Source organism: Castor canadensis, chromosome 10 (genome assembly GCF_047511655.1).
Source record: "Castor canadensis chromosome 10, mCasCan1.hap1v2, whole genome shotgun sequence".
In the NCBI taxonomy this organism is placed as follows: domain Eukaryota; kingdom Metazoa; phylum Chordata; class Mammalia; order Rodentia; family Castoridae; genus Castor; species Castor canadensis.
The window spans coordinates 116,391,777-116,411,901 of record NC_133395.1 but is presented as its reverse complement, the minus strand read 5'-3'; the positions used below and the strand labels follow the sequence as shown (position 1 = coordinate 116,411,901).

The window sequence follows — 20,125 nt, the reverse complement described above, 5'->3', positions numbered from 1 at the left end:
GAGACCTACCAAAAGGAAGTTAGATCATTGCAGGGCATATGTTTTGAAGGGAATACTGGAACCCCAGTGTCTCTTCTCTCTACTTCCTGGCTACCATAAGGCAAGCAGTTTCCTCTGCCACACACCCTCCACCATGATGTACTGCCTCACCACAGACCCAAATGCAATAAGGCAAGACAACCATAGACTGAAACCTCTGAAACTGTGAGCCAAAATAAACTTTTCTTCTCTATAAGCTGATTTAGCTCAGGAATTTATTAGAGCAATGGAAAACTAACCTACTAAGTCACAGACATGTAACTTAGGCTCAGCCCCACAAACATACTAGCCTCTGATTTACAGCAGGAGTCAGTGCCACCAAGAAACACGATAGGAGATTTCTCTTGTGGCAGAGCACAAGGATCAGTATACACTTTCCAGAGGCAGCAATGAGAACAGTGCCAAAGGCATCATCCCTTTACCAAATGTCAGCATTATAAGCTTGAGGTAGCTAGTGTTCAAGAAATGCTGCAGCCATGTTAGCACCAGACCATTTTTGTGCCATGCTTTTGGCTCTGGCACTAGCGTCAACATCTCCAAATCTGGATCCCCAGCCTTTGAAGAATTCCCAATCCCTTCATTACAATGCTGTTCTGCTTAAACTGGCTACAGACAGTGTCTATAGCATAAAACTAAAACTCCACCTGATATGTTGCTCTTTTAGACCTAGTTGCCTCCTGAACATCCCTCTGGCTTTATGTTTTTTAATGCAGACCTTTATGTATCAAGCACACCTGATAAGTCTCTACCCTAAATCTTTAGGTGTACCTACCTAAACAAACAAGCTGTCCCTATCTTGATGTCAGAGTGTGCTTAATTCCATTTAGAACTTAATTCTTCCCTAATTCTTTATGGCAGTAGCTTTAGCATCCCAATTATACCATAAGCTCTCTGAAGCCTGAAGGAACCTTCCTTATTCCTATGATGCATGATGTGGCATAAGAGGCTCTTTTACATGTTACCTGGCTGACTAACTAGATCCTTGCCTCTTAACTTACTAAATTCCTTTAGTTTCGAATCTTCAAGTAAGACAGACCAAGTATGCTTCTTATTTGTCTTGTATTTAGAGGCAACTATATAAACTTAGCAGAATTACATAAGCGATTAGTTAAAACACTATTTCTCTAACACATTTAAAAGTTTACACATTCAAAAGAATTTGCTTCATTTAGGAGACTTTAAAGACAGATATTCAAGGAAGAAAAAATTTTTAACAATAAAAAAGCATACTTACAGAAAATTAGCATACAGGTATTACCATGTAAACACACCAACTAAACCAAGAAGGAAAAATCAATACCCACAAGTTAAGTAACTATCCTATGCCAGATATCATACTAAGTGCTTTACATGAATTCTCATTAAATCTTTACAACAGTCCCATGAGGTGAATTCCACTGCTACCCTTTTATTTATTTTTCTTCAATGCTGGGGATCAAACCTAGGGTTTTGCGCATGCATTACACATTGTATGCATTTATTGAAATGTCACTACACCCCATAAACATGTACAATTACTATGTGACAATTAAAAATAAAAGTATAATTAAAAATAAATATTATGTAAATAAACTTATCTAATACTTCTGTCACTTAGGATAGTGTTTTCAAAGTTCACCCATGCTGGAGTATATATCAATACTTCATTCCTTTTTCTCATAAATAATATTCCATTTTAATAGCACATTTTATTTCTTCATTTATCAGCTGATGGAGATTTAGGTTTTTTTCTATCTTTTGGCTATTATGAATAATATTGCTACAAACATTCATGTTCAAGTTTCTGTGGACATATATTTTCATTGCCATTTAATATATACCTAGGGGTAGAATTGTTAGGTCATATATATGGTAACTCTATATTCCTTTTCACAATGCAAAGGTTTTTTTGAGCCAACACTACAAAGTTTGTTTACTCTACAAATATAACTAGCATAGCTAAACTGGCAACATACAGTATGACATTACTTTCCATCCCTGAATCTTAGAAATGGAAGGAACCTTCTAACTAGCATCTAATACTTTACTTACTATTTCTATATTTAAGAGAGTTAAGAAAGGGCTGGTGGAGTGGCTCAAGAGGTAGAACGCCTGCCTAGCAAATGTAAGGCCCTGAGTTCAAACCCCAGTCCCACCATAAAAAAAAAAGTGGACAAAAGATATACATGGTAATTCATAGACGAGGAACTCTCCATAGGAAAAATACTCAATCTCATTAGAAATCAAGCTAAAATGCAAATTTAACAATAATATCACTCGCTGGGAGCTGGTGGCTCACATCTGTAATCCTAGCTATTTAGGAGGCAGAGATCAGGAGGATGAGGATTCAAAGTCAGCCAGGCAAATAGTGAGAGACCCTATCTTGGAAACACTCAACACAAAACAGGGCTGGTGGAGTGGCTCCAGCACCTGCCTAGCAAGCATGAGGTCCTGGGTTCAAAGCCCAATACCCTACCCCCCCAACAAAATAGTTAAGAGCTGGGGAGAGTTTGCCTTAGCATGCCTGAGTCCTTGGGTTGGATACACAGCATGGAAAAAAAAAAAGTTGAAGAACCAAAATATTCATTTTGTCTAAATGAGTTTATTTATGAGGTAAGGCTAAGATATATTCCGTTTAAAACACAATAGCCAAAAATATTAAGCTTAAAATTATCCAATTTAAGAAAAAAGGGCCCAAGAATACTATAGTATCTGAACAGCAATATTGCAATGTATTTACATGTAAAAAGCTATTTTTAACTGTGTGTGGTGGTGCTTATCTGTAATCCCAGCTACATGGGAGACAGAGATGGGAGAAAAGTGGCCTAGGGAAAGTTAGCAACACCCTATCTCAAGAAACAAGTAATGTATGGTAGTGTACACCTATAACCCAGGTAGACTCAAAACAGAGGTAAAACTGTGGCCCTATCTAAAAAATACACTGAGGCCAAAAGGGCTGGAGGTATGGCTCAAGTGGGAGAGCACCTACCTATCAAGCATGAAGTCCTGAGTTCAAACCCCAGTGGTGCCAAAACAAAGTTGTTTTTCTCAACTTCTAAAATGTTAGGTGATGAAAGCTGTTTGAAGAAGCAATCTTGACTTAAAACCCTAAAGTTATTTTACAACCAAACCATCTCAGAGCTAACAGACCTTATTAGACTTTATATTACTATGGTTTTTCCATTTGATCTATTAAGAGGCTGGCATTGAGAATGACCGTGACTAAGGGTGCTGAGGCAGCAAGCACTTAAGTGGTCGACAGTACATGTGCATTCGACAGTCACATGACTCAGGCTCAAAATCTAACTCCACTACCATCAGTATTATCCCGAACAAACCACTTACCTCTCCACTCTCTGCTTCTTTACCAGTAAAGTAAGAGTAATAAGACTATTTCAAAAGTTTATTTTGAAAATTAAATGGGGTAATGCTTTTAAAACTCTTAGCTCAGCAACTAGTAAGTATACTTATTGAATACTTACTAATAGTAGTTATTAATTTTATATTAGTCTGGACTCTGGTCAGAATTTACACTATAGAGTATATAAGCACATTTCAGATAAACTTACTACAATTCATTTGAAATCATCTATAGCTAAAAGAAAGCACTTTAAATTATGATCCAATCACATGGAAAAAATAACAAAAAACTACGTTTATTTATCTACATATCTAAGTAGACAAATGCCCTGAAAACAGCACACCAAATTATTAACAACAGTTCTTCTGATGTAAAGATGGAAGGTGCCTCTTATCTACTTCCTAATGCTTAAAATTTTTATGAGAATGTATTCCTATTAGTTAATTAAAAACAAGGAAAAGCTCAGAAGTCCATTTTGAAATTCTTCTCTATGGAGCTCAAGTAGAGCAAGTCAGTGTTATGAATGAAAACAAAACTACAAGCCTGGAAATAATGAAAATATCTAACACACAAAGTTTCTTTATGTGTTTAAATTTAAACCTATCCCAAATTGTATATCTGACAAAGGACACAGTACTAATCAACACAAACTTTCACTTGTTTCCAAGTGTCATATAAAGTTTACTTTTTTGTTTCTATCTGTTAGTTAATTCTTTTGGATCCAGGGCCTCCTACATGCTAGGAAAGGGCTCTACTGAGCTACATCCTCAGTCCTTTTTTTCGTACTATGTAGCCCAAGCTGACCTCGAATTCACAAGTCTCTTGTCTTAGCCTCTGGAAAGCTGTGATTACAGGCATGCATCACCATATCCATCCAGCTAGCTATTCTCTTTAAAATCTAAAAATTTACATGGAGTGGCTGTAGGCAGACCTCAGTTTGTAAAGCACTTGCCTAGCATGCCCTAGGCCCTAGATTGGATCCCCAGCACTGTTTTTAAAAAAAAAAAAAGGCGGGGAAGCCCCCCCCCCCCCCCCCCCCCCCCCCCCCCAGGTGTTGTGGTTTCCACCTGTAATCCTGGCTACTCAGGAGGCAGAGATCAGGAGGATCTCGGCTCAAAGCCAGTCTAGGCAGAAAATTAGGGAGACCCTCATCTCAACTAATAAGCTGGGTATATGGTGGGATGCACCTGTCATCCCAGCTATGCAAGAAACTATAGATAAAAAGATTAAGGGCTAGGCTACCCAGACAAAAACAAAATACCTTATCTGAAAAACAACTAAAAGCAAAAAGGGCTAGGGGTGTGGCTCGAGTGGTAGAGCACCTGCCTAGAGTTGAGACCCTAAGTTCAAACCCTAGTACCACCAAAAATTACTAATAAAAATCACCAGATGTTGGGGCACATATCTGTAATCCCAGTTACTTAGGAGGTGGAGATAGTAGCATCAAGGTTTAAGGACAGACCAGGTAAAAAGTCTGTGAGACCCTATCTCAAAAACAAGTCAGGTGAGGTGGTCACTTCTATAATCCCAGCTACTCAGGAGTAAAGGTAGGAGGATCACAGTCTGAGACACAACCAGGGGAAAACCACAAGATCCTATCTGAAAAACAAACCAAAAGCAACAGACTGAGGGTGTGACTCAACTGGTACAGTGTAAGCATAAAGCCTTGAGTTCAATCCCCAGTATCACCACAAAGCAAATTAAAATTAAATTTAAAAAATAAAATTTACATGGCCAACCAAGTTTTTCCAAGGCTGTTTCATTCATGTATATATATAATCAAATCCAAGTCAGTTGCCTGAAAACAAGCCTAAGAAAATTTTATAGAGGAAAAACAAAAGTAAGATTAGAAAAAATGATATCTGACTCAGAAACAATTGCATTGGGTTCTTTCAGTCTTTCAAAGTTTGTAATATGACAAGCATTTTGTTAGGCACTAGAAAACAAACACTTAAGTTACTTTTCAAAATAGCCAAAGACACACTTTCATTATAATAGTTCAGTCCCTCCATCTGAAGACAGTTTAGAATAAATGTCTAGTACTTCACTTTTACCTGGGGGGGGGGGGGTGGAGAAATCTAGATTCTTGTTCTAACTCCCTCAGTTACTCCTAGATAACCTTGTGTAAATAACCTCTAAACATCAAACCTTTTGGATAAAAGGGAGCCAAACTGGCTGTTCTACTTACCCCTAAGGTGTTAACAGATCTAAGGAAACAGGCGCTCTCCACAAAGAAAGTATTACTTTGCTTAAGAGTGAACAACCATAAGATTATGCAAAATCAAAGTACTTAATAGTGTCTTGCACATTGCAAGGGTTTTTGTTTTGCTTTGGTTTTGGGGTTTTTTGGGTTTTTTTAATTTGGTTTTCATGGCACTGTGGATTGAACCCAGGGCCTCATGAATACTAGGCAAGAGCTCTACCACTTGAACCACACATCAGTCTTTTTTTGTAATTATTTTGTTTCTTACATAGGGTCTCACTACCTTTGCCTAAACTGGTCTTGAACTCAAGATCCTCCTGCCTCCACCTCCCCAGTAACCGAGATTAGAGATATGTGCCACCAAGCCCAGCTTCTAGTTCTCAGTAAGTAATGACTCATACAAAGACTACACTTTGGTAATTGAGTCCATGGTCTCAAATTAAGAACTAACTTGAATGACCTTCCACCCTCTGACCCCTCAGGGGTTTATAAAAATACAGACTGCGGCATTGTTCACATTTCACTCATTCAAGCATTTGGATAGTGCCTATTCTTTGTTCTCAAGAGCTTCATCTGACAGGACAATGGTACATTTGCATTTATTTTGTGTCAATGTCCCATAATGAAATCATATATAAAGTTCATAGGAGTGTACAGAGAGAAGCAATTAATTCTTCACATACAGCGAGTAGGGATAGTTTCACATTGGAACTAAGCCTCAAGGGATGAAGGGGAGAGGTCATTTTGGAAGACAAAACAGCAAAAAAGGCACTTGTTCTAGGAACAGTGAGCACTGTCATGTAGCTGCTATACCCAGTTTGAGATGAAGGAAAAACATTTAAAAGACAAAGCTGGAAAAAAGGAAATGAGTCAAATTGTAATGCTAAAGATGAAAGGGGCAACAACCAAGATTTTTGAGCAGGGGTATAAACTGTCTGCAGTATTCATGCACCCAGGAAGGAAAAGAGTCCTTATTTCAGCAGCTAATAAATGCCACCTTTTTTCTCCACCCCTAACCCCACTTCTGCCCTTTTTTATGGGGTGCTGGAAATGGAACCTAGGGTCTCGTGCATGCTAAGCAATCACTCTACCACTGAGCTACACTCCCAGCCACTTTTTTTCTTGATTCAAGTAACTATCAAATAACTGAAATATGTAAGAATCAATCTCACATTCTTTTCACTTAAACCCTAAATGACAGATACTCTCCTCCCTATTTACCAGAGAATAGATAATAAGCTCTAATGTAAATACCACTTAAGAAAACAAATAGGAGCCTGAGTAGGTAAAGAGTGAATTTAACCTAAGGAATAAAGTTAAATAACTAAGTGGGAGGGAAAAATGGTTTCAGTGAATATACCATCCATATTTTTAACAACCTGAAATCATAGATAAAATATTTTGATTTTTCCACTTTGTAAAAAAGAAACATGGAAGAAAATGCATATGTGCTTTGGATATACAACCTGGCTTTCTACACACGTTCACATTAATGTATCTTAAATATAATGTGCCAAATAAATTACTTTCTCACAAAAACTACCACCTTTCAATGGCCTTTTCACTTTTATCATCAAAAACTTGGATATCTGTTAAAACAAACACACAAACAAATAAAACCAATGGAATGTATAATCTGCCACTCTCTCAAAAGCTGAGTCCAGGTTCTTTGCACTCATGCTTAGATACATAAAGGAAAAGGAAAAAAAACAGTCTTGGTTTCTTCCTTTGCAATGACTTCCTTGCAATGTTACTGGAACATGCCATATCATTCCTGCTTCTGTGCCTTATCTTAAGCAACTCGCCCCCACCCAAAGCTCCTTTCCTTGACTGACTCTATCTACATTATGCTTTCCCCCCTTTTTAAGTCCTAAAGTATAATTCAAATTGCATTTCATCCATAAAATCTTCAGTTCTTACAGTTCTCTGCTGACATTTCTAATGGACAAGTTAATTTAATACTTCTATCTTTTTTTCACTTTCTGACATTTAATCATTTTCATTTCTACCATCAGCCTGGTCTTTGCACTTACAAAATCACATCCTATTTAAACGATTACAAAGTTTTGGGATGGCACAGTGGCAAGCTTTGTCTCTAGACTCTAAAGTCCAGTCAAACTACTTGGGCTCAAATCTCCACTCTATCATTTATTAGAACTTGGACATCTTATGTAACCTAATCTCTCTGTACCTCAAATTACTTGTTTTCGTGTGGGAAACATATTTACCTAACTCAAAGAGTTAAGGATTAAATAAATTAACATGTAAAGATTTAGAACAGGGCATGGTATATAGTTAGTGTACAAGTGTTAGTTAAGCTGTTGTCAGTTTTACACTGCCTCAGGCCATTCTACACATGGTCGTTCATTCACTCTACATGATGGTTTAGGTATTTCAGTGCTCTACTCACTCTCCTTAGTCTACGTCCTTAAGCTTGGAAACCAAGGCACTCCACAACCTGACAATCCACTCAGCTTTATTTTCTCAGCATCCACTTTATACAAATTGTAGGAAATAGGTAGATAAGGAAGAGTCCTTCTCAAAGATCTGACAATTAGTTACACACAGAATGGATGATGTTCATCCAAGCTGCTCTCCAAAAGAACTCTGTGATCCAAAAAAAACATCAGTTTCCTCAGTATTGAGAAGATGCCCATTCATTCAAAATTCTCTACGTTTATTTGTTTTATTCCACCCATATTCCTCAAAACAAACAAAAATACAATTAAGAAAAATATTTTAATAGCCCAATTTTAATTTAAACACCATCACTCTCTTGCCATTTAAACTTATTTAATACTATCTCAAACAACAAAAGTGTATAGTACCCTTTCTGTCCAACATAAAAGCTCCTTGAAATAAGGAATAATCACTTCTTACCAGTTCTTGCCATTTCCTCCCTCCCTCACTACCATGCCCTTCACTAAAACAGATCATGAATGAACAGAAGCTCAAACAGATGCACTGAGTTTAAGCGACAAGTAAGACTGGTTGTAGACAACAAGTACTATGATGTAAGCAACACAGTGATTCCAGAAAACTCCTATGGTAGACTATGTTAACCACAGGCCTGTTCAGACCCGAAAGCATCAACTCGAACAATGCCTTCCAAATCACAAGCCCACGATGACCCCTTCTAGGTAAACCACAACATGGATAGACTTGCTTGCTCGGTGCACTTTTGAGTAGCATTCTAGTATCTGCTATCAAATTTGAAGAGTAGGGACTCCACAATGGAGTGAAGGATGACCACAAAGTTAGCATACACATAGGCCAATTGTTATATCCCTGAACAGATGATTTGGAAAAGCTTATTAAACTCCACTTTGTAGCAAACCTGTCACACACACCCCTCCAATGGCATGCAGGTTTAAGTACAAAAAAGACATTCCATGAGTTTAGCAGTTAATGGAGTCACCTAGATTTCCATCTGTCTACATTCTGAAAATTTTCTACATTGAACAAGTATTACAAGTGTTTATGATTTCTTCTGGTCTTTGGCCTCCCATAATGGTCAATGCAGAATGCAAGGCACCCACAAACTGAAAGTCAACCAAAGGACATATTACTCCAATTTTCCACCTCCCAGGCAAAATGTCTACTGGGAGAAAGTTATCACTTCATTGTTTTCTGTTTTTAAAATTACTTCTACATGTGCCTGATATCAAAAAAGATAACTTCTCATTACCCTCCTAAGACTCCACAGACAATGCTACAATAAAACATTGTCTCCATGGTTCACTCTTTCCCCACCATCTCCCTCCCTGCTAAGTACTGAGCCCTTCTTAAAAGCCAGACACAGGATGCTAAGTGATTTACATTATTATTTCAATCCTCAAAACCACAGGAGGGGCTGGGGGTAAAGCTCAATGGCAAAGCATGTACTTAGTATACACCCAGTCCTGGATTCCAGCCCCAGCACCAAAAAAAAAATGTGTGTGTACGTGTGTATGTGTGTATTTTGCTGAGAATTTATATTAGACCTGAGGGGGTTGTTATGATTCAATCTCCCAATTACAAATTGCACACACAAAGCAATAAATAATATTTGGTCAAACTGGTTTTTTTTTTGTTACCTCCCAGTGTCTAGCACACAACAAATAGATCCTCAATAAAAACCTGTCTGACCAACCCAAAACTTTAAATTCCTAAAACAATTTGATCACATAGCAAGATCTAACAGGTTATTTGTTTTAACTAATTAAACAATCTTGATTAATTATCAAATAATCAAAAAGTATTATCTACACATAAAATAATGACCTCATATTCTGAATGTTATTTTGGCTAATAAAGCAGAAGGAAAGAACAAGCAAAAAATGGTAGAAATAAACCAAGTTCACCCTTCAAGGATAAGTCTTTCTTTTCATTTCTTTTGTGGTCCTGGGGATCTAACTCAGGGCCACACATGTATTAAGCAGACACACTACCACTTAGCTACACATCTAGCCCAAAGACAAGTTCTTCTAAGAATTCCACTCAAAATTTTAACATGCCATCTGAATTCATAGCTAAACACTCAATAATGATCTAATCTTAGTTATTTCAAAAGAACCTACTGTGAGGGTTTCAGCACAGCCATGGAAAGCACTGTGTATATAATCACTAATTTTCAAACAAGAAAAAATTTGAGTCTCCTTTGAGTATTGAATCAAAGAAAGCACATTTTGCAAAGTACCCACTGTGAGCAAACCTGTTATCTGATTAGGTTGCACCTAATTGTTACCTAGGACTAAAAAGGCAAAAATATAAAGGCTGATTGAGTTAAGGTACCAGGTATGTTTAAATTCAATAGCTAGAAAGATAAACTATGAATATTCATCTTAATGGATTACAAATATTCTATGAAGTCTTAGGCCTCACCATTGCTAGGCAGGTGTTGTACCACTTGAGCTATTCCACTAATCCTGTGTGTGTTGGTTTTTTCAAGATAGGGTCTTGTGAACTATTTGCCTGGGCTGGCTTCGAACAATGATCCTCCTGATCTCTGCCTCCCTAGTAGCTAGGATTGCAGGTGTGAGCCACGAGCGCATTCTCTATGAAGTCTTCGAGGCACCAAACTTTAGTTTCTAGGGAGAAAAAGGAGGCTGTTCCACAGGTAAAAAAGAGGATCTGGTGTGATAAAGAAAAATTAATTTACTTTTCAGTTCTCATCCTACACACAGAGTAGGTTATAGGTATTATGCAAGCGCACACTTGGGCAATCTTTTCCTCCTTTCTTTAAAACAATAATTTATATAATAATTACTTATTTCAGGAGCTGCAGAAGTATTGCTTCCTCTCCTCCTTTTGAGATTTAGGTTTCTTTCTTTTCAGAACACTACTCTTTAAGGCTTAAATTCTTCTCTTAAGAAGACTTAATCATTTAACTCAAAGAGAGGGCAAAAAGTCAGGAGGCAAAATCTTCCTCTTCATCTTACATAACTTGCTTTAATTTTGAGTTGATTAGGTAGTTCAACTAAAACCTTGGGTTTAGGCACAAAGATGAGCTCTTTAGTATACGCTCCAATACCTAGAGTTTTTGAAAACTGAAAGGATCTTACTCTTGATTTATTAATTGACACAAGTAAATTACAGTGCCAACATGAAAATGCTGAAATGGTTATACTTAAATGAAAAGCACTGAATTCACTCATATATTTAAGTAATGCCCTAATTGATGGCAGATATGTCAGATACAATATCAGAAAGTAAGGTAATTTCCTAACCCTAATTTTTAATATCACCCTGTAAAGTACACATGATGTATTAAATAACTGCTGCACTAAACATGAAAAAGTAATTTCCAAAAGCAGTAAGTGTATGTTCAACCAACTTGCAAACAAAACTGAAAATGTAAAGCTGGTTATTCACCAGTAAGCCTTTAATTATTACAAATTATTCCTTCAAGGGTAAGTATGTACCAAACCTTTCAAAAACCTTATGTTTACGCAGCAATTATCCTTACCAGAAAGGCGCTGCATTGAACTCAACTAAAAGCTATGTGACAACGTTTCACCAGGGGGACACCTGAGCCCTAGCACAATCCTAGCCACAGATTCCCAGCACTGCTCTGGGAACTGCTGCCTGCTTAATCAAGCACTGAACTGCAGATTCACCTTTCTAAAAAGGCTGAAAGCCACACTGCCAAGCGGCACTATCTAGTTCTCCGAAATGAATTAGGGTTTGGGATTTCACTGGGAATGACCAAGTTATCAAGGTGCCATCGCCCTCCTGAGGCATTTAATTACAATACCTCCTCTGTATTCCATTCAACCATTTCAATTAAATTTCCACTAGAATAAGGTGCAGGAAAAGTCGATTCCATGGCCTTGCTGAAAGTGTCCTGTGGTGCAAATCCTGGAATCTTGCACACACTCTGCCCCTCAGACAGGGCAGGAGAAAACAAAAAGTAAAGATGTTAGACCCTGAGGTGCCATTACCTTGTTCGTCTTGTGGTCAAACCAGACGAGAGCATGGTTCCTGGACAGCACTTTGCAGTCAAAGGTGGCATTATTCTGCGCTGGTCGGCAGCGAGCCACTGAGCGGCCGATTTTGATGGGCTCGTCCAGGTAGACATGACGCTCCTGAAACGGGTGCGAGTTCGGGCGGCAAGTGAAGATGGCCAAGGCTGACGGCATCGAGGACAGCCTTGGGGGTGTCTCTCCTACCAGGGACAACGAGGAAGGAGTTCCTCCAGGTTCGGAATGCTTTTCACAAGCCTATACCCCTTTATCCCCCTTCCCCAAAATTTGAAATTAAAACAAGCTGCACATGGTCTGAGCATAACCAGCGAACATCAACAATTCTTCACTCGAGGACAAGCCAGCACAAGCTCCATCACCTCCTCTGCATCCCACCAGCGCCCTGACCACAGGAAGTCCCCAACTGGCAGCGTTCAGTCCATCTTCCCTGGGCATCGGGCGGCTGCGGCCCACAGAAGTCCTGAAAGACAGTTCGGGGACTGGAGGTATCCGAGCAGATGAGTCACACCCCGATTCTTGGGTCGGCTTGGGGCTGGCGGCAGCTTCTCCCCGTTGGTAGCGGAAACGGTGCAGCACTGCAGCATGAAGAGGGTCGGGTCGGTGCGGCCAGGAAGGTCCTTCGGGGCCCAAGGAAGAAGCAGCCACCGCAGGTCCTCAAGGACCCCGAGGGTGCAGAAGCCACAGGCGACAAGCCAAAGGTCAGCCAGGGGGGGAGGTCTAGAAGGCCCACGGGACAGTCCGCATGGCCCCCAGTGCGCGGAGGCTGCCCGGGGGGTGGACAGGCAGGGGGGTCCCCGGCCCGGCGCGCGCCCGGGCGGCGATGCGAGGCGCGGGGGATCCGCGACGCGGCACGGGCAGGGACCGGAGTCGCCGCCGACTCCCGGAGGGCACCTGGCGAGGGTGTCCCCCGCGCAAGCAGGGCCGGGACCCGGTTCGGACAGGCCGGCGCGGACCGAGCGGGGCGCTACCTCCAGGGAGGCTCGCGGCGTCCCAGCCGGACGGCGGGAAGTTGGTTCCTGGACGCCTAGGCTCCTCGCCTTGCTCTCAACGCATGGGCCACCTCCCCTCAGGGGCGTCCCCGGGAGGGTCGCATCTCAGGGACGGCAGCCGCAGCTCCGGGAGGACGGAGAGGTGGGGGAGGGAGGCTGGCACCAAGGTGGAGGGAGAGGCCTTGGAGGCCCCGGCTTGGGTCCGCCGCAGCCGGCACCGCGCGCGGCCAGTGCGGCAAAGCTCAGGCTGTGCCCGCCGAGGCAGGAAACTTTCCGACCTGGTGGGGAAAACACCAAAACAAACGGCCGTCAGGAGCCGGTGCCCGCCCGTCTCAGCCCTCGCCCCCACTTCAGCCAGCCTCCCGCCAGCCCCCGCCGCTGCCCACGACCTCGGCCGACCTCTCGCAGACAGACTACGGGGATCTGGAGCCAGAGGACGTCAGCACGAGTCCTGCCTCCCTAGCCGCCACCACCACCGCCTCAGCTTACCTTGCCAGCGCCGGCCGCCATAGTGACTCTGACTGAAACCTACCCGGTGCACCGCCACGGGAACGCGCACCCTTTTCAAGGGCCCTCCTACCCCCTCTCCCGTGCCGTAGTCCGGGGATGTCACGTGAACGACGCCACGGAAGCCATGTTTGTCGAGGGCAGAAAAGAGGGCAAACCTATTTTGAACGAGCCTCCGGGCGCCATCTTAGTTAAGGGCAAAAAGCTTCAAATGTCAGGACAACCTTGACGACCATGTTAGCTGAGGGCAAGAGAGAATTTGACGGGTTGAAGGTTTCCTCAACGAACTGCACCAACTTCCTATTTTACCTTCTTAATTCGAAGGTACTAACTGTTACTAATTTTGTTCACTGTAGTACTCACTGGAAATACCAACAAGTAGAAAAGATAGACCCAGTCAAAGGAGATGTTCGGTAGCAGCCATCATAGCTGTGGGCAATACAGTCACCCACAGCCGCCCTACGGGTGAGCAACCGAACTCCACAAGTCTTAAGTCTCCTTCTCTGTGTTTCGTGCCCCAAAGAAAACTCTTAGTTCCTGCATTCCATTTTGAATGCCTGTCCATTTCACTGGACCTACTGTGTTCCACGGGCTCCTACGTGAATTCTACCCCGGAAGGAGTGAGACTTGAAAGTTCCCAAATCATGGTGCTTTCAGAGAGGGATCATAAAATTTCCAATATGAAAAAATGGAGTATTGCACCAACAAGCCTAAAGTAGATAAGGAGTCTTGGTACGAAGAAGAAAAGACATGACAAAAGCGAAATGGAAAATTCAAGATGGGAAGTAACCTTAATCATTTAGAATCAATGTTGACTTCATTCTTGACCTTCCTGTGACTATAGAACACTGGGTAGCTTTGGGCAAACTTTTTCATGCTTCTCTTCTATGACATGGAGATACTACTTAACCCCTTGTAGAGTGACTTCAAGGTGCTAAAAACTACATTGCTCAATAAAGAGTATTCATTTCAGTACTTATTTGTGGGGTTTTAGCACTGTCGTAGGTTTTGTGGTGAACCCCATGGACACAGGTTAAGAACACTTCAAGCTCAGCACCCTGTGGCTCACACGTGTAATCCTAGCTACTTGGGAGGCTGAGATCTGGAAGATTGCAGTTAGTGGCCAACCCCCAGCAAATAGTTCCCAAGAACTCCAGTCTCCAAAATAACCAGAGCAAAATGGACTGGAGGTGTAGCTCAAGTGGTAGAGTGCCTGCTTTGCAAGCCCTAAACCCTAAGTTCAAACCGTACTACTGCCAAAAAAAAAGAAAAAGAAGAAAGAAAGAAAGAAGGAAGGAAGAAAACAAACCTCAATCCCTGCCTTTTGAGAGCATAGCCAGTGTGGTGGATTAGAGATGGAGAGAAAGGGTAGCAAAGGTGCTACAGACATATCTTTGATTTAATCAGATAAAATAGAGGCTTCAAGCACTGGGAGTTAAAGGAGTTGAGGACACCCATCCCCTGGGAGGTAACACAACTAAATGAAGGAAGGCACAACCACAACAAATGTGGTATTTGTGGGATGGTTTCCTATATTTCCAGGAAAAGGGATAGCAAGAAAAGAAATGAGGCTGTTTGAAGCAGTATAACAGTGTGCCTGGCACAGTGGTTAAGTAAATATTTGATGCATGAAAACTACTGCTCCTCATTATTACAGGATAAAGTAGGAGTGGCTCAAAGTGAGTCTGAAGAGAGTAGGCATTGTATTATGAAGACCTGACGCCATCCTTTTTTGGTTCATAAGCCTGATAATCGGGTATTTATGCCTTTATGTGACATATGTCTCCCTCAAACCTTGTTGGGATCTGAGCACACTCCTGATGTGAAGGAATAAAAAAAAAAAAAGACCTGCCCCTTTTGTGTGTGTGTGTGTGTGTGTGTGTATTGAACTCAGGGACTCCCACATACTATACTAGGGCCTTTAGCTACAACCCCAGCCCCAACTCCCTACATACGTTTTTAAGGCTCTTTCATCATTGCAGCAAATGTATATCACGTAACTACTGTTGGGGATACTTCATTGTACAAAATAAAGATATATTGGAAGGTTTTATTATAAGAGGGGGGAAAAATTTTTGTGTCTCTGGTAACTTTTAGGCTATGGAATAAAGTAAAAATGCCTGTGTACAAATCCCTAATGAGTTCCATTCATGAATTTATAAGTTGTTTATGTATTCTTTCATTTATTCTATAAATATTTAATTGAGTGCTTACTTGAAAACAGATACTGTGAAAGGCCCTGGAATATAACAATGAAGAATAAAAAAGAATCCCTCAAGTTGCTCATAGCTTAGCTGATGACACAGTAAAAACCTTGTTGTAATGGAGTAAATGAAGAGTAATGGGAGCATGGTGGAATAATTTAAACTCAGGCTTCAAAAACGAATAGGAGCTGGGCACTTACGGCTCACTAGCTACTTGGGAGGCTGGGATCCGGAAAACTGAGGTTCAAGGCTAGCCCAGGCAAATAATTCAGGAGACCCATCTCCAAAATAACCAGAGCAAAATGGACCAGAGGTGTAGCTCACACAGGGGAGCACCTGCTTTGCAAGCGCAGAGCCCTGTGTTCAAACCCCAGTCTCATCCCTCCCCCAAAAAAATGACTAGGAAGCTGAGAAAGTAGCTCAGGTTAGGGTGTTTGGCCAGCATGTACAAGAACCTGCGTCCAATCCCCAGCACCACACACACATACAAAAAAAAAGTAGGAGCAGGCCAGAGAGTCAGGGTACCAGTGGAATAAAGAAATTTTAGGACACATATACTTCAATGGAATTAAAAGAAGCCTGTATTACTGACGCATGAGGGGTAAGGAAAGGAGCAAGAGGGGGTCAGAAGTGCAGAAGCGTGGTTTTAGTTTCCAAAGACATTGTAGGCAATCCAACAGACTTCAGATCGTTTCCATCTTCTTCCTAGAAAGTCACCATGGAATAGTGAAAGTTTCATGGGCTGGCAGAGTGGTTCAAGTGGTAGAGCACCAGCCTAGTAGGCAGGAGGTCCTAGTTCAAATCCCACTACCAAAACAACAAAAGAAAATCAAAATTTCAGAATCAGAAATAGCATCACCATTTACCAAAACTAAATGGTAAATTATTTACCTTCTCTAAGTCTGTCTCCTCATTTGAAAAAAAACTTGATAATATCTCACAGACTCTTGTTAGGATTAAATAAGATTATGCAAAATGAAATGCCAACCATGATGCCTGGAAAATAATAGGTACTCTTGAGAATGTTAATTGTTATTATTAATGCAAATAGTAAGAATTCTCCCTGCCTTCCACATATTGTAAGGAGCAAGTTATTTTGTCTCTGATTTGTATATGGAGACTCTTAGTCATAAAGTTGAGAACAAAAATATCTCTTTATTCAGTTCTACTACAACATCTCTAAACAGACAGAATGGGCTTTCGTCTGAGAGAGAAGCTGGGGCTCCTATAACCTGGCAGGGTACAGAATCCTACCAAGCTACATAGGGCTCTGGAAATGCCAAAATGGCATTGAAGGCGTTCTTCTCCCACTGTTATTTGGCAAGCACAGAAAAGGCTTAAATTAAGAAATCTCATACATGAGATATTTTGAATTCTAATCCATGTGGGTGTTCCTCTGTATGATTCTGTATCCATACAAAATTTTAATTAAATTAAAAACATGTCATGTTTTAAGAAATTGGAATGGCAATATTTCCTGATGTTGCAGCTCTTAGCTCTCTCTTCCTTTTTAGATTTTTACCTTTTTATAGTCTGATAACTGTTACCACTGCTATGATCCAGGCTATTTTGCATTCTTAGAAAAGTGAAGAGAGAATTGTTCAATTATTATCCTACTACCATCAAAGATGGGCAATTTTTATCACTTCAGACATAGAGAAAACTCTGGTGCCGGTTGTCAGTGGCTCACACCTGTGATCCTAGTTACTCAGGAGGCAAGAGTAGGAGGATTGTGGTTTGAAGCCAGCCTGGACAAATAGTTGGTGAGACCCTATCTTGAAAAAAATCCATCACAGGAAAGGGCTGGTGGAGTGGCTCAAGGTGTAGGCCCTGAGTTCAAGCCCCAGAACTGCAAAAAAAAAAAAGAGAGAGAGCTCTGTAAACTCAGTTAATACATAATCCTCCTTAACTAATAATGGTCTTATTGGACCATTGACTTTAGATATAATAAATTATGGAACACAGTTACATAACTGTGTAAGCAGTTAGCTGAATTGCAAATACTATATAGTAAACATACTAGTTAAAGAGGAAGCCAGGAGTACTCAAAGATCAAATTTGTGGGTATATAATATTTTTAATGGCACATCCTGGCTTATTAAAACTGAAGTTGATCCTCTTCCCACTAAGAAGGCTCTCCTTGTCGGGGAGATTCTAATGAGTGGAAACACCCCATCATTTCCCAGGTGTCCAGGGTGGAGTTGCCTAGACATTCCAGAAGCACTGCTCATCTGTTTTTGGCTTCCTGGTTCTTCAGGAAATAAAAAGAATTACCTAAAGACAAGTAAAGACATTTTCCTTCATCATCCTTTTTCTGTGAATAAAAAAATGAATCAGAATACTAACTCCAGAACAGATCACAGATAATGAGGCAATCTTCTTCATTTTACAGGCAGGGAAACTGAGGCCTAGAGAAGGAGACTTTATTGAATGTGTATTTGCCATGCCGTAAGCTTTTTCTTGTAACATCTCCATGTGGAATTAACCCTATTTGGTTGTTCTTATTGACGCTGTTTTGAGATAGGATGTTACTGTGTAGCTCTGGATGGCCTCAAACTCTCAATCCTCCTACTTTACCCTTCCAAGTGGTGAAATTACAGATTCGATCTACCTTGTCTGGCTTTATTAACCTTATCTTATAGGAAGGGAAACTGAAGCTAAGACTTGAAGATTAAGACTTTCAATGTGATCGATCTGTAATCATCATGCTAGATCCAAAGTACATGCTAGGGCTTTTTCTTTCTAAGAAAAATATCATTTGTGATTTTTTTTTTATAGGACTGGATGTTCCTTGTATATATATTCAAATAAGCAAAAGGGAATAAAGCAAAAATCCTCTCTAGAGCTGGGCGCTGATCTCATGCCTGTAATTCTAGCTACTCAGGAGGAAGAGATCAGAAGGATCATGGTTCCAAGCCAGCCCAGGCAAATAGCTCATGAGACCCTATCTCGAAAAAACTTCACAAAAAAGGGCTGGTGAAATGGCTCAAAGTGTAGGCTCTGAGTTCAACACCCAGTATTGCAAAAAGAAAAAAAAATCCTTTCTAGAAACATCACTAATACTTTTAACAGTTTTGTCAGCTAAATCCTTCTAGATTTTTTTCTGAGCCACATATGAGGCATGCCCTTTAAAAAATATACCATATTATTTAATAGAAATGGGAAAGTTAGCACTAACAGCCCTTTTTGGGGAAGTGAGGAGAATGTAGATTGAACTCAGCCTCGCACTTCCTAAGGCAGGCATTCTACCATTTGACCCTCTCCACCAGCCATTTTTGCCTTGGTTATTTTTTAGATAGGGTCTCGAATAGGCAGGCCTAGATTGCGATCTTCCTATTTGTGCTTCCTGCATGGTTGGGATGACAGGCACGTAGCACAGTGCTCAGCCATTGATCAAGATGGGGTCTCCAGAACTTTTTGCCAGGGTTAGCCTCGAAACCTTAGCTAGGGTTACAGGCTTGAGACCCCATGTCTGGCTAAGAGCCTTATTCTTAAAAATGATAAATAATCTGTTGGATGCTGGTTGCTCATGCCTATAATTCTAGCTACTCAGGAGACAGAGGTCGGGAGCAGCCTGTTCGAAGCCAGAGCAAATAGTTTGTGAACCCCTATCCCAAAAATACCCAACAGAAAAAAGGGTTGGTGGAGTGGTTCAAGTGCTAGAGCACCTGCTTAGAAAGCATGAGGCCTTGAGTCCAAACCCACTACCACTAAATAAGTAAAATAAAATAAGGGTGGCCTGGACTGTGCATTGCCAGACTACATTCTTCTATTAAAAAAATAATAAATAATTTGTATTGGTAGCAAAAAACCTGAGCTGGAGTGGGGGAGGACGGGAAGAAATTGATTATTTTTGTCACTCTTATTTAAGTCCCATTTTGATTACCAAAAGTATTCTTTTGCTTTTTATAACTAATTTAAGAATGTCACTTAGACTGTATCAAATGCTTAAGAATAAAATTGCTGGGTCAGAAAGCCACTTGAGACATTTTCTTTCTGAGTTTTTATTGGTATATCTGAATTTGTTTCTAGGCAGGCACGCTACCACTTGAGTCACGCCGCCAGCCCTAGGATTTGTTTCTAAATAACTTAGTTACCAAGTAAAGTACCAGAGGTTCTGTTTATATGTGGTGGTTTATCTATCTAGTGAGTTTTTTAAAAGATATTTTAAAGTGCATTCTTTATTTTGGAAAACTATGACATTTTGAATAGTCATTTCAAATGTAATTATTTGTGATTCCATTTAATAAGCTTCAGGAGAGCTTTTGTTTCAGATAGATCCATATTTGCTACTGTTTAGTTATCATAAATAATTGTCAGCATCAGCATGTCACTGAATGGCTATGCTTTAGAGAACAGACTTCTCAGTGGCCTTTATG

General features: G+C 40.7%; 1 protein-coding gene and 1 non-coding gene across 23 annotated transcripts in view; one reads left to right on the top strand and one right to left on the bottom strand.

The window, feature by feature from the left end:
* The window catches only part of Slmap (sarcolemma associated protein), a 149,738-nt gene extending 136,849 nt beyond the window's left edge, over positions 1-12,889 (bottom strand). For all 22 annotated transcript variants that reach the window (XM_020161643.2, XM_020161563.2, XM_020162162.2 and 19 more), the window contains exon 1: positions 12,005-12,889. In XM_020161643.2, the coding sequence (XP_020017232.1) occupies positions 12,005-12,202 (198 nt within the window). In that variant the 5' untranslated portion in view covers positions 12,203-12,889. The remainder of the gene's footprint in view (positions 1-12,004) is intronic.
* Positions 12,890-15,266: 2,377 nt separating this feature from the next.
* LOC141413261 (small nucleolar RNA U13) lies at positions 15,267-15,370 on the top strand. Its single transcript, XR_012438056.1, has one exon. It is a non-coding gene; the product is annotated as a small nucleolar RNA U13 (small nucleolar RNA).
* The last annotated feature ends 4,755 nt before the right edge of the window (positions 15,371-20,125 follow it).